General features: G+C 41.1%; 1 protein-coding gene across 2 annotated transcripts in view; it reads left to right on the forward strand.

Annotated features, from left to right (window-relative positions):
* Positions 1 to 19,698, forward strand: part of LOC115225839 (retinol dehydrogenase 12) — a 69,227-nt gene that overhangs the window by 44,662 nt on the left and 4,867 nt on the right. Inside the window, exons 2-3 of one of the 2 annotated variants that reach the window (XM_029796823.2) lie at positions 12,562 to 12,757; positions 19,398 to 19,569. In XM_029796823.2, the coding sequence (XP_029652683.1) occupies positions 12,578 to 12,757; positions 19,398 to 19,569 (352 nt within the window). In that variant the 5' untranslated portion in view covers positions 12,562 to 12,577. Of the gene's footprint in view, positions 1 to 12,557; positions 12,758 to 19,397; positions 19,570 to 19,698 lie in introns of both variants that reach the window. The other variant, XM_036514575.1, reaches the window with a different exon arrangement.

Below are 19,698 nucleotides of genomic sequence, written 5' to 3' on the forward strand. Positions count from 1 at the left end.
CTGTCCCTGTTTGTCTGTCTCTCTCTCTCTCTCTCTGTCCTGTTTGTCTGTCTCTCTCTCTGTCCCTGTCTGTCTCTTCTCTTTCTGTCTGTGTCCGTCTGTCTCTCTCTCTCTCTCTGTCCCTGTCTGTCTCTCTCTCTCTCTGTCCCTGTCTGTCTGTCTCTCTCTCTGTCCCTGTCTCTCTCTCTCTCTCTCTGTCCCTGTCTCTCTCTCTCTCTCTGTCCCTGTCTCTCTCTCTCTCTCTCTGTCCCTGTCTCTCTCTCTGTCCCTGTCTGTCTCTCTCTCTCTCTCTCTCTGTCCCTGTCTGTCTCTCTCTGTCCCTGTCTGTCTCTCTCTCTCTCTGTCCCTGTCTGTCTGTCTCTCTCTCTGTCCCTGTCTGTCTCTCTCTCTCTCTGTCCCTGTCTCTCTCTCTCTCTCTGTCCCTGTCTCTCTCTCTCTCTGTCCCTGTCTCTCTTCTCTGTGTCCCCTCCTGTCTCTCTCTTCTTCTGCCTGTCTGTCTCTCTCTCTCTCTCTGTCCCTGTCTGTCTCTCTCTCTCTCTCTCTGTCCCTGTCTGTCTCTCTCTCTCCTCTGTCCCTGTCTGTCTCTCTCTCTCTCTCTGTCCCTGTCTGTCTCTCTCTCTCTCTCTCTCTGTCCCTGTCTGTCTCTCTCTCTCTCTCTCTGTCCTGTCTGTCTCTCTCTCTCTCTGTCCCTGTCTGTCTCTCTCTCTCTGTCCCTGTCTGTCTCTCTCTCTCTGTCCCTGTCTGTCTCTCTCTCTCTGAGTGTCTCTCTCCCCTCTCTCCCCCTCTCTCTCTCTCTCTCTTGTGACATGTATGAAGTTCTAGAGACAAAGTGCTGCATGGGATTCGTGATAGTTTCCTAAATCATATGTTGCTTCTTCCTCACTTGCAACTGCTTATAACATTGACCTGTTCCTCACTGCAGTGCTTGGTACTCGGTTTATATAACCACTCCGTCTGCTTTCTCAAAACTGCCCTTTTCCATTTAAAACTTATCGTAATTTAAACCTCATTCCATCAAAATTCCATAATGTTCTAACCACCCTTCTGATACCAGCTTTCTCAAGACTTCCCTTCGTTTTAGGATACAAAAACTTGCTTTTTGAAAGTCATGTAAATGAAAACCTGGAAACTTTTGTTGTTCCAATCACCAACTTTGACAATTTTACCAAATTCATTATTTTCGAAATACACTTAACCCTTTCGTTGCCATATTTCTGTTGAGATGCTCTGTGTTTCATTCAATTAATTTTAAATGCAACAAAGAATTTAGTAAAATAACTTGGTTATCATTAAGCTAGTGTTAGGAACATAAATTGTGACTAAGGTTTGGTGGAAGATTTTAATTCAAAACTTATGAAAACAAGAGCCAGAGGTGGTTTCAACCAGGTTGGTATCAAAAGGGTTAAGAATTGTTTCTCTATTATATATTTTAACCCTTTTGTTACCATATTTCTGTTGAGATGCTCTGTGTTTCTTTCAATTAATTTTAAATGCAACAAGAATTTAGTAAAATAACTTGGTTATCATTAAGCTAGTGTTAGGAACATAAATTGTGACTAAGGTTTGGTGGAAGATTTTAATTCAAAACTTATGAAAAGAAGACATTTGTACTACGGACACTGAGGTGGTTTTGGCCGGGTTGGTATCAAAAGGGTTAGATGAATGTAGCATATTTCAATAGAAGTATGGTAACAAAAAGGTTAGTTACGGTTTCAGATTTTGGCCCAAGGCCAGCAGTTTTAGGGGGAGGTTTTAGTTGATTACATCATCCCTCTGTCCCCAAGTGTACAACTGGTACTTAATGATCTCGTGATCATATGATTGACTGGAATTCAATATCCACAAAAACAAATTGTTGTAGGAGATAGTGATGCAGATAAAACAGTAAATATTATAGTAAAAAGCCCTTTTTTTTTTACAAAGGTAGGTTTTAAAGAATAGATAAATAGCATCTGTTAACTTTTTTTTTCTTTCATCATTTGTGACGAAGGTGGCAAGCTGGCAGAAATGTAGCACGATGGGCGAAATGCTTAACGGTATTCCGTCTGCTGCTACGTTCAGAGTTCAAATTCCGCCGAGGTTGACTTTGCCTTTCATCCTTTCGGGGTCGATTAATTAAGTACCAGTTACGCACTGGGGTCGATATAATCGACTTAATCCCATTGTCTATCCTTGTTTGTCCTTTTTGTGTTTAGCCCCTTTTGGGTAGTAAAATAGAAATGATGATAATGTTTCTAATTTAGGCATAAACCCAATAATGCTTTTTTTTTTTTAGAGTTCATTATATTATTCCCAGTGCTTGTTATTGACCACAGAAGAAAAAAAAAAAGCATAGTTGACTTCTGTTGGATTTGAACTCATAACCTAAAGAGGTGAAGCAAATGCTGTAAAGGAGTTTCCCTGGTGTTCTCACCCTTGTAATTAAAATCCATTTTCATAGTCATATTTTATGAGTCAGGGTTTAAAAATATACAAATGTATAAATATTATTTGGTAACTGAACGGGGAAGGAAGATAAAAACCCAAATCTCAGAAGGGTGTGTGCTGAATTCTTGCAATGTCTTCGTGTAGGAGGCTACGGTGTCTTCATTTCAGCCTCTTGAGATAAGCACTCCCATGTATCCATGGCAACATAAATGTGGAAGTTAGAGGAAAATGTGTTTTGTTCATTTGAAGGCAAAATAGTTTTACTGTCTTGGTTTTTAGGATTGGGTTGAGTTCCACTGCATGGCACCTTGGGCTCCAGACTGGCCAAAAGCTTTGAATGGAATTCAGTACACAGAAGCCTGTTGTAATGTGTGTGTGTGTGTGTGTGTGTGTGTGCAGGTTTGTGTAGGTTTTCAGTCTCCTTGTCTTCATACAGCTGTGTGATAGTTGTAAATGAGTGTCACTGTTATACAAGCAGTGTCGTTCATTTTGCAATATCTTGCAAAGACATGGCTGCGAGTAAAAACAAGGTGGCAAACTGGCAGAAACGTTAGCACCCCGGGCGAAATGCTTAGCGGTATTTCGTCTGCCGCTACGTTCTGAGTTCAAATTCTGCCGAGGTTGACTTTGCCTTTCATCCTTTTGGGGTCGATAAATTAAGTACCAGTTACGCACTGGGGTCGGTATAATCGACTTAATCTGTTTGTCTGTCCTTGTTTGTCCCCTCTGTGTTTAGCCCCTTGTGGGTAATAAAGAAATAGGTATTTTGTCTTTGTTCTAAGTTCAAATTCCCCCGAGGTTGACTTTGCTTTTCATCCTTTCGGAGTTGATAAAGTACCAGTTGCATACTGGGGTTGATCTAATCGACTGGCCCCCTCCCCCAAAATTTCAGGCCTTGTTCCTAGAGTAGAAAAGAATATCCTCTTAAGGCGGTGAGCTGGCAGATACATTAGCATGCCGGGCGAAATGCGTAGCCGTATTTCGTCTGCCGTTACGTTCTGAGTCCAAATTCCCCTGAGGTCGACTTTGCCTTTCATCCTTCGGGGTCGATAAATTAAGTTCCAGTTGCATACTGGGGTGAACCTAGTTGACTGGCCCCCGCCCCAAAATTTCTGGCCTTGTGTCTAGAGAAGAAAAGAATATCTTGTAAAAACATGCCTGGTTGTGTGGGAATTGGCATGGCTGTGTGGCGAGGTGTTTGCTCCCCAACTTTATGGTTCTGGGTTCACTCCCACTGTGGGATAACTTGGAAAAGTGTCTTTTACTGTTGCCTTGGGCCAACGAAAGCCTTGTGATTGGATTTGGTAGAAGGAAACTGAAAGCAAGACACATGCACACATTTGTTTGTCCCACCCCATCACTGGTGTTGGTGTTGGTCCTTATGTGCTGACTTCAAATTTTGCTAAGGTTGACTTAGTGTTTCGCCCTTTTGGGGTCGATCAAGTAAGACCAATTGAGCACTGGGGGTTAGTGTAATCGACTTACCCTCTCCTCCGAAATTGCTGGCCTTGTGTTACAATTTGAAATCATTAAGATTATAATAATAAACTCCCCTGCCATCTATCTTATTCCTGTTGCCTTTAATATTTCCATCACTGGCTCTTTGTCAGAAATGTGTTACAAATGAATCCATTGTTTAATTCCTATCCAGGGCCTTCCTTTTAATGAGTCTGTATCTTTACTATGTAAACTTGTTCAGCCCCAGGTCAACCATATCACGCAGACTGATCAAAGGAATTCCACCTGTAATTATCCCATAATTTACCTTTTATGCAGAAAACCAGGGTCATATTTGCCTGACATAAGGTAAATCTAGGTTTTCCTTGACCCTTTTGTTACCATATTTCTGTTGAGATGCTCTGTGTTTCTTTCAATTAATTTTAAATATAACAAAGAATTTAGTAAAATAACTTGGTTATCATTAAGCTAGTGTTAGGAACATAAATTGTGACTAAGGTTTGGTGGAAGATTTTAATGCAAAATTTATGAAAACAAGACATTTGTACAACAGAGCCAGAGGTGGTTTCAGGCAGGATGGTATCAAAAGGGTTAAGAATTGTTTCTCTATTATATATTTTAACCCTTTTGTTACCATATTTCTGTTGAGATGCTCTGTTTCTTTCAATTACTTTAAATATAACAAAGAATTTAGTAAAATAACTTGGTTATCATTAAGCTAGTGTAGGAACATAAATTGCGACTAAGGTTTGGTGAGAAGATTTTAATTCAGAACCTTTGAAAACAAGACATTTGTACTACAGAACCAGAGGCAGTTTCAGGCAGGTTGGTATCGAAAGGGTTAAGAATTGTTTTCTTATATATTTTAACCCTTTTGTTACCATATTTCTGTTGAGATGCTGAGTTTGTTTCAATTACTTTAAATATAACAAAGAATTTAGTAAAATAACTTGGTTATCATTAAGCTAGTGTTAGGAACATAAATTGCGACTAAGGTTTGGTGGAAGATTTTAATTCAGAACCTTTGAAAACAAGACATTTGTACTACAGAACCAGAGGCAGTTTCAGGCAGGTTGGTATCGAAAGGGTTAAGAATTGTTTCTCTATTATATATTTTAACCCTTTTGTTACCATATTTCTGTTGAGATGCTGAGTTTGTTTCAATTATTTTAAATATAACAAAGAATTTAGTAAAATAACTTGGTTATCATTAAGCTAGTGTTAGGAACATAAATTGTGACTAAGGTTTGGTGGAAGATTTTAATTCAAAACTTATGAAAACAAGACATTTGTATTCAGACCTGGTTTTAGCTAAGTAACGAAAGTGTTAAACAGTGCCATCAACTTTGGTTGCTATTTCTAGCAGGGCAAGCAGCTACGTAGTTTATTCATATAAAGCTGTTAGTCACAAGTGAAGGGTGTGTTCAAAACCTGGAATGTGAGCAAGGATTCTTTTCTGGAAGATTAATCATCGCTTTAAGGTCACAACCCACCAATTTGACCTTTTTTTTCGTTTTAGATTTTCAGTTGAGTGATTATTAGCTGCTGTAATTTTAGTCGTAGGAAGAAAGGAAGGATGGTCAGTTGTGTCTCCATCTAATTATGTGGTAGACTGCATTCCAACAGATAGGATATGGACACCCACTCATCCAGTTTTTCTGTTCACCGTTTCTTTAAGAGTTGTTGGGGTAGAGTTTCCATGTAGGATTCCCAAACGGGACCAACTGAGGCTATGGATATTATCCAGGATCTTCGGACCTTGGGTCTTTCTTAGGAATCGACAAGGGACCAGGAGATGTGGCAATTTGCTGTATTTGATTTTGATAAGAGGTGTCAGAGCACCATCCAAGTGTGATCGCTGCCAGAGCCGCTATCTAGCCTCTGTGCTGGTGGCACATAAGACACCATTCGAGCGTGATTGTTACCAGCGTCGCCTTACTGGCACCTGTGTCGGTGGCATGTGTAAAAAGATTTGAGCGAGGTCATTGCCAGTACTGCCTGACTGGCCCTCGTGCAGGTGGCACGTAAAAGCACCCACTACACTCTCGGAGTGGTTGGCATTAGGAAGGTCATCCAGCTGTAGAAAGTCTGCCAGATCAAGATTGAAGTCTGGTGCAGCCACCTGGTTCGCCAGCCTCCAGTGAAATCGTTCAACCCATGCTAGCATGGAAAGCGGAAGTTAAATGATGATGATGTGTCAAGATGAGCGAAATCGCTGTCTTCTACACATACAGGACTGGCCTTTCAGGTGCCAGTGCCACATATAAAGTACCCAGCACACACGAAGTGGTTGGCATTAGGAAAGGCATCCAGCCGTAGAAACCATGCAGCAACAGACATTTGGAGTCTGGATAGCTCCCAGCTGGCCAGCTCCATGCCAAACCGTCCAACCCATGCCAGCATGGAAAGTAGATGTTAAACGATGATGTTGATGATCTCATTCTTTATCTACCTCTGGGTCTTCCATTTGGCTTGGTTGAAGAATTCCATCTTGCAGGGTTTATTCATTGTGGCATTCTAATCACATGACCCGTAGTATCAGAACCGTAACCTCTCAAGTTGGAGAAGTCGTGACTTGACCTGGAGAGATTCCTTGATCTCCGTGCTATTCACCCTGTTAACCCTTTCGTTACTGTATTTCTGTTGAGGTTCTGTGTTTCTTTGAATTAATTTTAAATATAACAAAGAATTTAGTAAAATAACTTGGTTATCATTAAGCTAGTGTTGGGAACATAAATTGTGACTAAGGTTTGGTGGAAGATTTTAATTCAGAACTTATGAAAACAAGACATTTGTACTACAGAGCCAGAGGCTGTTTCAGCCAGGTTGGTATCAAAAGGGTAAAGAATTGTTTCTCTATTATATATTTTAACCCTTTTGTTACCATATTTATTTTGAGATGCTCTGTGTTTCTTTCAATTAATTTAAAATATAACAAAAAGAATTTAGTAAAATAACTTGGTTATCATTAAGCTAGTATTAGGAACATAAATTGTGACTAAGGTTTGGTGGAAGATTTTAATTCAAAACTTAGGAAAACAAGACATTTTGCACTACAGAGCCAGAGGCTGTTTCAGCCAGGTTTGGTAACGAAAGTGTTTAATAACTTTACTCCAGAAACTCTTTGGAGAAATGCCATTTGTTGGTGCTACTTCATATTTTTATAAGTATCTTAGGACAAAAAAAGAAACCCTGATATAGGACTGAAACCATATCTCTCCATGCAAAGTAGCACTACTACCTGGAGCAATTCCCCAATCTCAGTGCTATGGACCCTATCAAGTAACGCTACTCCAGAGATTGTTTAGATGAACCCTATTTGTTGATAAAATACATTTTTGTAAGAATGCTAACTGCCATAGTCTGTTAGTAAACCTGCCAGTGATGCCACACACATCTGGTCCCACTCCATACTGTTTGATTACAAGGAAATGTAATTTTCTTGCATTTTTACCATATTTCATAAGATTTAACCCTTTCGTTACCAACCCGGCTGAAACCGGCTCTGAGTACAAATGTCTTGTTTTCATAAGTTCTGAATTAAAATCTTCCACCAAACCTTAGTCACAATTTATGTTCCTAACACTAGCTGAATGATAACCAAGTTATTTTACTAAATTCTTTGTTATATTTAAAATAAATTGAAAGAAACTCAGAGCATCTCAACAGAAATATGGTAACGAAAGGGTTAACCTCTGAGTGTTCAGATTCCTCTGTCAAATGTAATCCTTGTTTATTCACGTTGCTTTGAATTAATTACTCGTTATCTTGCAGCTTTGAAATTTTGATGATGTGATTGTTATATTTTTAGGATATAATAGTGTAAGGTAGGTGTGAAAGGCCAGATCTGGCTTGGTGTGGCCAGTTTAAATGCTAAAGGATTAATATTTCGCACCTGTGTGATTTAATCCTTCGACATTCAAACCAGCCGTATCAGGTCTGAATATTCTGTTTTGTTTAAACCAGCCTTCTGCTCCTACCCTGCTGCGATATCCTTCTAGAAATAAGCAATCACCAAGAAAATCTCAAAGCTGAGATATGAATGATTACTCGGAAGCAATGTAGATAAATGATTACATTTGACGGAATAATATGATTGCTATGAATAATAAGGCGGCGAGCTGGCAGAATCGTTAGCACGCTGGGCGAAGTGCTTAGCGGTATTTCGTCTGCTGCTACGTTCTGAGTTCAAATTCCACCGAGGTCGACTTTGCCTTTCATCCTTTTCGGGGTCAATTAAATAAGTACCAGTTACGCACTGGAGTCGACATATTCAGTTCAAATTCTGCCGAGGTCGACTTTGCCTTTCATGCTTTCAGGGCTGATAAATTAAGTACCAGTTATTCACTGGGGTCGATATAATCGACTTAATCCGTTTGTCTTTCCTTGTTTGTCCACTGTGTTTAGCCCCTTGTGGGTAATAAAGAAATAGGTATTTCGTCTGCCGTTAAGTTCTGAGTTCAAATTCCACCAAGGTCGACTTTGCCTTTCATCCTTTTTTAGTACCGGTTATGCCACTGCCAGCCTCACCTGGCACCTGTGCCAGTGGCACATAAAAAGCACCCACTACACTCAGTGTGGTTGGCATTGGGAAGGGCATCCAGCTGTAGAAACACTGCCAGATCAGATGGAGCCTGGTGCAGCCTCCTGGCTTTCCAGACCCCGGTTGAAGCGTCCAACCCATGCTAGCACGGAAAACGGACATTAAACGATGATGATGATACACACACATTCATAATAGGCTTCCCCACAGTTTCTGTTCATCAAATCCACTCCCAAGGCCATCGTAAAAGACACCTGCCAAAGGTGCCATGCAGTGGGTCAGGGAAACCACGTGGTTGAAAAGAGAGTATCTCAGCCATGTGGCCACTACCCGGTCAGGTATGAAGATGGTCTCTCCCTAACACTAAAACCAGACCAAAGTTGTGATGTCGGTCTCTGTCAACAAATAATAGTTTAAATGGAAGAAGCGATTTCGTCGTGAGGAAGAAAATTGATTTCTAAAAAAAATACATTTTTTTCTCCTGGCTGTAGATAGATGAAATGTTTACTAATTAGTTAAGCTTTAAAAATAGAAAGTGGTAATGATAGACCTAATTAACAATGGATTAATTAGTCAGTTGAGTTAGTGTTCATCTTTCATGTTGTCTTGTGTTAATTAGAAATAGTGGCGACAAAAACAATGTTTCACATATTTTCGTTTATACAAGTCTGGGGGGGGGGGCAACTATGTTCCCATGTTATTCTGACCTCATCAGCATTGTACAAATTTCATACTCGCTGGATTAGGTTTGCATAGAATGTTTGAGAATAAGTTACTCTGCTATACCATCTACAAGAGTTTAGTTGAGTGTTAACAAATATTATTATCAATATCCATTATGTGTTTGTCTATTAGAAGTGAAAAAGAAAAGAAAAAATGCAATTGAGAAGGTTGAGGGGTGGGTGTACAAGGCCTGAAATTTTGAGGGAGGAGGTCAGCTGATTATATTCATCTTGAAAGGAGCAAAGCTAAAGTTGACCTCAGCGGGATTTGAATTTGGAATGTAGACGGGCGAAATGCTCATAAGCATTTTGGCCAGCATTCTAATGATTCTGCCAGCTTGCTGCCATAATAATAATAATAATAATAATAATAAAAAATTCAGGTGAGCTGGCAGAAATGTTAGCACGCTGGGCGAAATGCTTTGCTGTAATTTGTCTGCTGTTATGTTCTGAGTTCAAATTCTACCGAGGTCAACTTTGCCTTTGATTCTTTCGGGGTCGATAAATTAAGTACTAGTTACGCACTGGGGTCGATATAATCGACTTAATCTGTTTGTCTGTCTTTGTTTGTCCCCTCTGTGTTTAGCCCCTTGTGGGTAGTAAAGAAATAGGTATTTCGTCTGCCGCTACATTTCTAAGTTCAAATTCTACTGCGGTCAACTTTGCCTTTCATCCTACAGACTGGGGCCAATGTAATCGACTTAATCCCTTTGTCTATCCTTGTTTGTCCCCTCTGTGTTTAGCCCCTTGTGGGCAATAGAGAAATAAATACTTTCAGGTTTTGGCACAAAGCCAGTAATTTTGGGGGTGGGAGAACTGATTATATTAACCCCAGTTGTTGACTGGTATGAAAGGCAAAGTTAATCTTGGCATGATTTGAACTAAGTGCCAGAAGATATACCACTAAGCACTTGGCCTAACATGCAAATGAATCCATCCCCTTCTACCCCCCACACGTACACCCAAGACCTAAAAATTATTGATGAGTCTACAAGTTGTTTTTTTTCACTTTTACCTTTTCATTGTTTAATCTGGATTATTTGAAATTTGAGGATTACTTAAGAGAGAGACAAGATAATCCTATTCTTAGCTGGATTAATTACACATGTAAATTGAAAATAGATTTTTGTGCAATTGGGGTTTATTGTTGGTCCATTTTTTTGTTTGTTTTTTTATCCGACATTTGAGGACCAATTAAAACTGGTGGCAGTCGTTAGTCATACTAAAAGAAATGTATTTGTTTAATCCTAAATTCTCTGATCTCAAATCAGACGTTCCAGCTGTGATCCTCCCTCCTCTTTTCCTTTTTTTTTTTTTTCTTTCTTCCCCCTAGACATGATACCTAGGGCTGTGCACCTATTTAGCTATGCCAATTGATGTGGCTGTGTGCTTAAGTTTGCTTCCCAACCACGTGGTTTCAGGTTCAAGTCCCTCCTGCATGGCATCTTGGGCAAGTCTCTTCTACATTAATCCTGGGCTAACCAAAATTCTTCAGTCGGTTACATGGAAACTGAAACGAGCCTAGTGTGTGTGTGTGTGTGTGTGTACACACACACACACACACACACACATTTGCGTAGGAGTGGCTGTGTGGTAAGTAGCTTGTTTACGAACCACAGTTCCGGGTTCAGTCCCACTGCGTGGCACCATCGGCAAGTGTCTTCTACTATAACTTCGGGCCGACCAAAGCCTTGTGAGTGAATTTAGTTGACGGAAACTGAAAGAAGCCCATCGTATATATGTGTATGAATGTGTGTATGTATATATATATATATATGTGTGTGTATATGTTTGTGTGTCTGTGTTTGTCCCGCCCAACATCGCTTGACATCCGATGCTGGTGTGTTTGCGTCCCCGTAACTTAGCGGTTCGGCAAAAGAGACCGATTGAATAAGTACTAGGCTTGCAAAGAATAAGTCCTGGGGTCGATTTGTTCGACTGAAGGCGGTACTCCAGCATGGCCACAGTCAAATGACTGAAACGAGTAAAAGAGTATATCTGTGTGTGTGTTTGCTCCCTCTCCCCATTGTTTGATAACTGGTGTTGGTTTGTTAGTATCCCTCTATCTTAAGTTTGGCAAAAAAGACCCATAGAGCAAGTTCTGGGATTGATTTATTCCTTTAAAACCAGTGGTTTCCAACCTTTTTTTTTTATTTGACCCCTTTTACTTCTATTTCACTCAGGCTGGACCCTCAGTCATTTGATTTTTTTTAAAAAATAACATAAGACCATTTTTATAATTAAATATTAGAAATTGTATAAAAAAATTAAAATATTTTGTCTTGTAGCAATTATAAGCAATTAATTAGATAAATTTTAACAATCTTATGGGTCCTGGTTGAGAACCACTGATCACAACCCTTCAAGATAGTGCCCCAGCATGGCCATAGTCCAGTGGCTAAAGCAAATATAAAAAGTGTATGTGTTTGTTTTGTCTTGATGTTGTGATTAGTTGTCCATCCAACCTGTGGAAAGTGGACGTTAAATTAGGATGTAAAAATATAAACTATACCTATATCTTTACTACCCACAAGGGGCTAAACACAGAGGACAAACAGGGACAGACAAACGGATTAAGCCGATTTTTATCGACCTCAGTGCATAACTGGTACTTATTTAATCGACCCTGAAAGGATGAAAGGCAAAGTCGACCTCGGCGGAATTTAAACTCAGAAGCGGCAGATGAAATACCTCTACGCCAGGGTTTTCAACCAGGGTTCCGCCAGTACAGTCCAGGGGTTCCGCAAGAAGTTACAAAACTGCTAAAATCGGCAGTAATTTTTAATTCTCCTGTGCAGATACGTGTGCATGAGACTATTAAATTATTGCACAGGGGTTCCTCAAGCTAGTGGAATGTTTCCTTGGGGTTCTGCTCCAGCAAAAAGTTTGAAAAGCACTGCTCTAAGCATTTCGCCCGGTGGGCTAACGATTCTGCCAAGCTCGCCTGCTTCAACAAACTATATCTGATCCGTTGAAACCTGGATGTGTAGATGTTAAATGATGAGGATGGTGATGATGATCCAAATAATTTTTCATAACTTGTGTGGGAAGGAACTGTGTGTGTGAATCTATACAGAAATAGCAATTAGAACCTCATGTGATCTCGTGAGTAAAACACGTGCAAACAATAAGAATTTATGACTATATTGGAAAAAATTGACCCTAAAAAGTGTTGTTTTTAAATTCCATTCCTCTCACCACTACCACTTGTCTATTCATTTGTCTTGTATAAATAATCTTCATCTTTTAATTAAAATTCACAGCATTCACTTCTTCATCATATTTGAAATTCTTGTGCAAAAAAAAAATTGATGTTTTTACTAATTTATATAAACTATAATTTTGTCATTTAATCAAAGCAAAGTAATTAACGTACGTTTTTTTTTTTTTTTAAATTTTGTATTTTTGCAGGCGTTGAGTGCAAAATATGACGGGGCGTGTCGTAATTATAACAGGAGCCAACTCCGGCATTGGATTTGAGGCAGCTCGTTTGCTGTGCGAAGGTGGTAACGATGTGATCCTTGCCTGTAGGAACGAGGACAAAGGGAAAGCCGCTGTGGAGAAAATTCTCAGCAAGAATCCAAATGCTTTGGCAACTTTCATGCAGGTAACATTTGTTGTAGTTGTCGTTGCTGGTGGTGTAGTTGTTAGTTACTCTTTTACTTGTTTCGGTCATTTGACTGCGGCCATGCTGGAGCACCGCCTTTTTTTTAATCGAGCAAATCGACCCCCGGGACTTATTCTTTTTGTAAGCCCAGTACTTATTCTATCGGTCTCCTTTTGCCGAACCGCTAAGTAATGGGGACGTAAACACACCAGCATCGGTTGTCAAGCAATCTAGGGGGACAAACACACACACACACATATATGCTCTTTACTCTTTTCAGTCATTTGACTGCGGCCAGGCTGGAGCACCGCCTTTTAATCGAACAACTCGACCACAGGACTTATTCTTTTTGTAAGCCCAGTACTTATTCTATCGGTCTCCTTTTGCCGAACCACTAAGTAACGGGGGACGTAAACACACCAGTATCGGTTGTCAAGCAATGCTAGGGGGACAAAAACACACACACACATATATACATACATATACATATATACAACGGGCTTCTTTCAGTTTCTGTCTACCAAATCCACTCACAAGGCTTTGGTCGGCCCGAGGCTATGGTAGAAGACACTTGCCCAAGGTGCCACACAGTGGGACTGAACCCGGAACCGTGTGGTTGGTAAGCAAGCTACTTACCACACAGCCTCTCCTACGCCTATTAGTTAATTTTTTGGCTCAAAAAGCAAAAAGCAAGGCCATGTAAGGAGGCATGGAGTTATGTACAGGGAGGGTGTTCATGTAAAGAGTTCAGGCCACTTGAGGTCAAGGGAGACTTTGAACCGAGCGGTCGTTGGCATCTTCACCATCTCGTCCAGCAGCTTATTCCACGGATCCGCAACCCGGACGGAGAAAGCTCCTCTCTTTCGATTGAGATGAAATCGTTGCAGATTGAGCTTTTCGGAGTGACCCCGCAGCCGACGCTCTGGAGCAGGAGTGAAGAACAGCTCTTTCGAGAGGTTACACTTTCCGCTTATGATGTTGTGAGCAATGTCCAGAGTGATGAGGACCATCTGGCCATTTAACTGTACTAGTCCCAAATATTTTTACCTGTTTTACATTTAAAATGTTAAGATCTAACCTCTTACACATACCCTACAATGTCAATCTAAAGATGTAGAATTGGTACTTGGACAGTTGGCTGACAGACAACATACAGACGAGACAGTTGTGTGGTATGGTGCAGGGTCCTGTTGCCAGATATAGGGTCTTCCAGCAGCCAACCTCTTGACCCAGGGCAACACAACCTTCTCCAGGTACTTGATGTAGGCCTCCGTGTTGAGTCTGAGGCTGCGTGGGAATTGTCTGCACACGATACAATCATAGCAAAATCTGAAAACTACAAGATAATGTAATTAATTAAAAGTAAATACAAGTATTACATTTGACAAAATCTGAATTTTAAGAGGTTAACCCTTTTGTTACCATATTTCTGTTGAGATGCTCTGTGTTTCTTTCAATTACTTTAAATATAACAAATAATTTAGTAAAATAACTTAGTTATTATTAAGCTAGTGTTAGGAACATAAATTGTGACTAAGGTTTGGTGGAAGATTTTAATTCAGAACTTTTGAAAACAAGACATTTGTACTCAGAGCCAGATTCAGTCAGATTGGTAACAAAAGGGTTAAACTAGTCATAGGTTGAAATATTTCTACCTGTTCTATGTTCAAACTGGCCAAGTCCAGCCTCTCACACCTACCCTACAATGTCATTCTGAAAATAAACCATCATAGTGAAATCTCAAAGCTGCCAGCTAATGCATGATTAATTCAAAACGGTGTGCCGGTGGCACGTAAAAAGCACCCACTACACTCTGAGTGGTTGGCGTTAGAAAGGGCATCAATCTGTAGAAACTCTGCCAGATCAAGATTGGAGCCTGGTGCAGCCATCTGGTTTGCCAGCCCTCAGTCAAAAATCGTCCAACCCATGCTAGCATGGAAAGCAGACGTTAAACGTTGATGATGTGGATAATAAACATCACAATTGACAGAAATCTGAATGCTAATTGGTTAATCAAAGTAGAAACGATGAGGACCCTCGGTCCTCCATGAGGTTGACTGATGACCTGTGCACCACCAGGCTCACTCTCTTGTCTGTGACCATTGTCAATCCAATGGCAATACTGAGTCGAGGACTGGGAATGGAGATGGATGCAGAGGGGGACCCGTGGTATCTTACTTGCTCACCATACTCTTTGCATTCTGTCTGCTGAAGTTGTTTGATGATTGGAGATCTTGTCGTCTTGTCTTGAGACAGCATCCACCTGGAGTGGGTTGAGCTGGCTTCATTCATCCTCAATGCTGCATCTCTCACAAACTCCAACCAGGCCTGGTGATTTGAGGCTAACGACCGTGTGATCTCCAACCACTCCTTATTCCAGCGGCGAACGCCGTAGATATGGGGGCCTAGGTTGGGTTCCAGATCAGCCCTGTCATCAGCCAGGTATTTCATTGTCCACCACGTCGCTTTCGCCAACCCTGAAGGGGAGCTGGGGCAATTGCTTCGTAGATGAATTCTCCAGGTTGACGACGGAGGGCATGACCCAGCCAACGCAGACGTCTCGTGAGGATGACTTGTCGGAGGAAGGTGATTCTGCACTGGTGTCGCACCGAATTGTTGGAGACAAAGTGATGCCATCGGACACGAAGGATGCGGCGTAGACAGAGGTGATCGAAGGATTCTCGTCGCTTAATATCTTCCACCCTTGGAGATGGATGCAGCAGATCACTAAAATGTCTAGCTGGTCTCACCTAACTCTCTGCACTCTACGATGCATTGCTGCAGTTGCTCTCCTCTCTGCTTAGGTTTCGTCCGCAGAGTCCCCTGGATCTGGTCTTCTTCACATGCAGAGGTCGGCAATCCCAGATATACCAATTAACCCAAAGCTGGGATCCTGACAGATGCTACTTCTTTGGGTCAGTCTGATGTAAGAAAAGGACGTCTGCAACACTTAAGTAATGAAGGGGATAATAAAAAAAGGATCTTAGACTCTGATCCAACAAATGATTCAAAAGTATTCCAGCCAGCCTGCTAAATATAGTAGCTAAATCTCCGTCAAATTACATTGTACTGTCTGAAAGAAAAATGACTCCGACCCCAAAAGGGGATGGTGATACCCTTTTCGATCAGGGATCTTATAGCCAAGCTGACAGGATGTACCCCTTCGTTAGCAGACACTGCATTGATCTAATAGAGGCTTGGCGCCAACACTTAAGGGGAGATAAATCCATGAAATGACAGATGAGTTAGCTCCCATCTCCTTGCTACTACACTTCTACCCAGGGTAGACTGCGCTACTTAGCTAAATATGTTGCAACACCATGAAGCGATCCAGTCTCCTGGGGTATTGCATTATATTTTACTAACATAGAGGTGCAGGCGTGGCTGTTTGGTTAAGAAGTTTGCTTCTTAACCATGTGGCTCCGTGTTCAGTCCCACTACGTTGCACCATGCGCAAGTGTCTTTCGTTTTAGCTCTGGGCTAACCAAATCCAAGTGAATTTGGTAGACGGAAAAAGAAAACAAGTCCATCGTGTGTCTGTGTATATAATAGATGTGTTTGGGTGTCCCTTGTTTAGCATTGCTTAATAGTTGTAAATGAATGTGACCATTGTACTGATAGTTTTGTTTCCAATTTTCCATCAAAATGTGTCCAGCCATTGTGAGAAATATTATCTTGGAGAAATATTACCTTGCTTGGAAATAAGGATTTCTGATAGGAAGGGCTTCTGGTTGGAGAATATCTGCTTCATCTAATTCCATCTGATCTCTGCAAAGAAAAGCAATGGTTATTATCTCTCGTATTGCTCAAAAGAATGCAAGTCTGACATATGTAAACCTGTAATGGAGCGTAAAACGTGTTCAGGACTTAGAATTCATATGCCTTGTCATCAAATTGATTAAAATCTTTTTTGTACATATGAAAATTGTTAATTGACATAGGTATAGCCGTGCGAGAAGCTTGCACCCGTCCACATGGATTCAGGTTCAGTCCCACTGTGTGGCACCATGGGCAGGTGTCTTCTACTGTAGCCCTAGGCCAGCCAAAGCCTTCTGACTGGATTCGATAAACAGAAACTGAAAGAAGCTTATCGTGTGTGTGTGTGTATATATATATATATATATATATATATATATACATATATATATATATATATATATATATATATATATACTCTCTTTTTTACTTGTTTCAGTCATTTTGACTGCGGCCATGCTGGAGCACCGCCTTTAATCAAGCAGCTTGACCCCCGGGACATATTCTATCTGTCTCTTTTGCCGAACTGCTAAGTGACGGGGACGTAAACACACCAGCATCGGTTGTCAAGCAATGCTAGGGGAACAAACACACACAAACAAACACACGCATATATATATACATATATATGAGAGGCTTCTTTCAGTTTCCGTCTACCAAATCCACTCACAAGGCTTTGGTCAGGCCTGAGGCTATAGTAGAAGACACTTGCCCAAGGTGCCACGCAGTGGGACTGAACCCGGAACCATGTGGTTGGTAAACAAGCTACTTACCATGCAGCCATTCCTGTGTATATGTTTGTCTCCTCCCTCTAACTTAGCAGTTCAGCCAAAGGGACTGAAAAAGGTACCAGGCTTTAAAAAAATTAAGTGCTGAGATCGATGCATTTCAATAAAAATTCTTCAAGGCGATGCTTCAGCATGGCCACAGTCTGACTGAAAGAAGTAAAAGGAAAACAAATGGAACTATATTTTGGTATGAATTTTTATCAGTGGAATGGTGTTTGCCATTCTTTGTATCTCGTCACTTTGCAGTTCAAACGAGTCATTTGTCCGAACGATGCCTTCCTCTTATTACTTCGAGTTCACTTACACCGGTTTCTTTCCTCATTACTAATCACTCGTATGTCGTTGTTGAAGGGAGACCCATCACATATGGCTGTATTCTTTTACACAAGGACCTTTGCCTCACAAAGGGAATATCTTCTCTGCCTATTCTACCCCTGAAGCTCCATCGGCCTCTACTCTTCTCTTTGTTAATTTGCTACACCATACATCAATCCATGTGGAGGCGCAATGGCCCAGTGGTTAGGGCTGCGGTCTCGTGGTCGTAGGATCGTGGTTTCGATTCCCAGAGCGGGCGTTGCGAGTGTTTATTGAACGAAAACACCTAAAGCTCCACGAAGCTCCTGCAGTGGGTGGTGGTGAACCCTGCTGTACTCTTCTGAATCCTCTCCCTCCACTCGACCTCACCAATTACCCCCCTCTTGTCACTTCTTTGACTCCGCTTTAGCATTCTCTTGGAAACCTTTATCTTTCAGAATTCCCATTTCTGCTGTTTTTCCTGTCAACATTGATCTTCATCTGTTCAGACTCAACACCATCAACATCTGTCTCTCCAGTTTTGGAAGAGTCTGTAGTGGTGATGGGCACAGCTGCCTCTCTTTAATTTCTCCTTTAACAGTGTAAAAAAAAATATATATATATATATATAGATAGTACAATGTAAAAAGCACCCAAGTACACTGTGTAGAGTGGTTGGCATTAGGAAGGGCATCCAGCCATAGAAACCATGCCAGGGCAAATAATTGGTGCCTGGTGCAGCTCTTTGGCTTGCTGGATCTTGTGAAACTGTCCAGTCCATTCCAGTATGGAGAGTGGACGTTAAATGATGGTCAATTGGACAAAATGTGGTCCATGGCTAAAGTGGTTGGCATTAGGAAGGACACCCAGCTGTAGAAACCATACCAAAACGGACTCTGGAACCTGGTGCAGCTCCCAGCCTTGCCAGCTGCTGTCAAACCAACCCATGCCAGCATGGAAAAGGGATGTTGAATGATGATGATAAGAAACAATAGTAACAGCCAATCTAAGTTGTATTGATTTCAGATTGAACTTAATTATAAAATCTGTTCAGTAACTTTTGAAAGTTTTCAGCCTTTTTGTTACATTACTAACTGAAGCTGTCGGCTGTCTCTACCGTTTTTTCCCCTCCAGTTGGTCTCTGCTTTTCCCTGCATCTTTCTTTTGGATTTTGCAAGATGTTTCCTTGACGAAAGCCCTTGTTGATATTGAATTGTCATCTATGCTTCTGTAACCGCTTCTTTTCTAGGCAGGGGTGTTAACCCTATGCAGACCCATCTCCCACCTCTACGAGGTGTCAATCCATATTAATCTGTTCTATCCATTGACCTGTCCTGCACAGGAGGCCCTACCAGACCTTGTGCTCCCTTGGTGTAGTTCTCAGGGTTTATGAAGGCCCACAATCTACTACACCCACAAGGTGATGGACCCTGTGCTGGTTTTCTTATATAAAATAAAATGCACCCTTTTTAAAGCCTAGCCAGGCTCATGGCCTGGTTTCTATGGCGTGTGCATTCCCCAGCTGGACAGGACGCCAGTCCATCGCAGCGTTACTCATTTTTGCCAGCTGAGTGGACTGGAGCAACGTGAAATGGTTTTGCTCAAGAACACAACGCGTCGCCCGGTCCAGGAATCGAAACTACAATCTTACGATCATGATGCCGACACCCTAACCACTAAGCCACGCACCTCCACGGTTTTCTTATATGTTGTGGTTTAAATTTTTATTACATTATGTTAATTGCTTTTGTCTTCTCCTTCGTTATATTAATTAATTAATTGTCGTTGTCTTCTCCTTTCAGATGGATCTTGCTGACAAAGCTTCTATCCATAAATTCGTGGAAGATTTCCATAAAACAGAAAAGAAATTGCACGTCTTAATCAATAATGCTGGCTGCTTCCTGAACCCGAAAGAGACAAAGCGTCAGTTCACTAAGGACAACTTTGAATTAACAATGGGTACAAATCACTTAGGTAATTATCCCTTTTTCTTTTTAATTACTCGAAATAATTAGGGTGCTGAGCTGGCAGAATCGTTAGCATGCTGGACAAAATACTTAGCAACATGTCACCTGCCTTTACGTTCAGGGTTCAAATTCTGCT

This window comes from Octopus sinensis, linkage group LG28 (genome assembly GCF_006345805.1).
Source record: "Octopus sinensis linkage group LG28, ASM634580v1, whole genome shotgun sequence".
NCBI classification, from domain to species: Eukaryota; Metazoa; Mollusca; class Cephalopoda; order Octopoda; family Octopodidae; genus Octopus; species Octopus sinensis.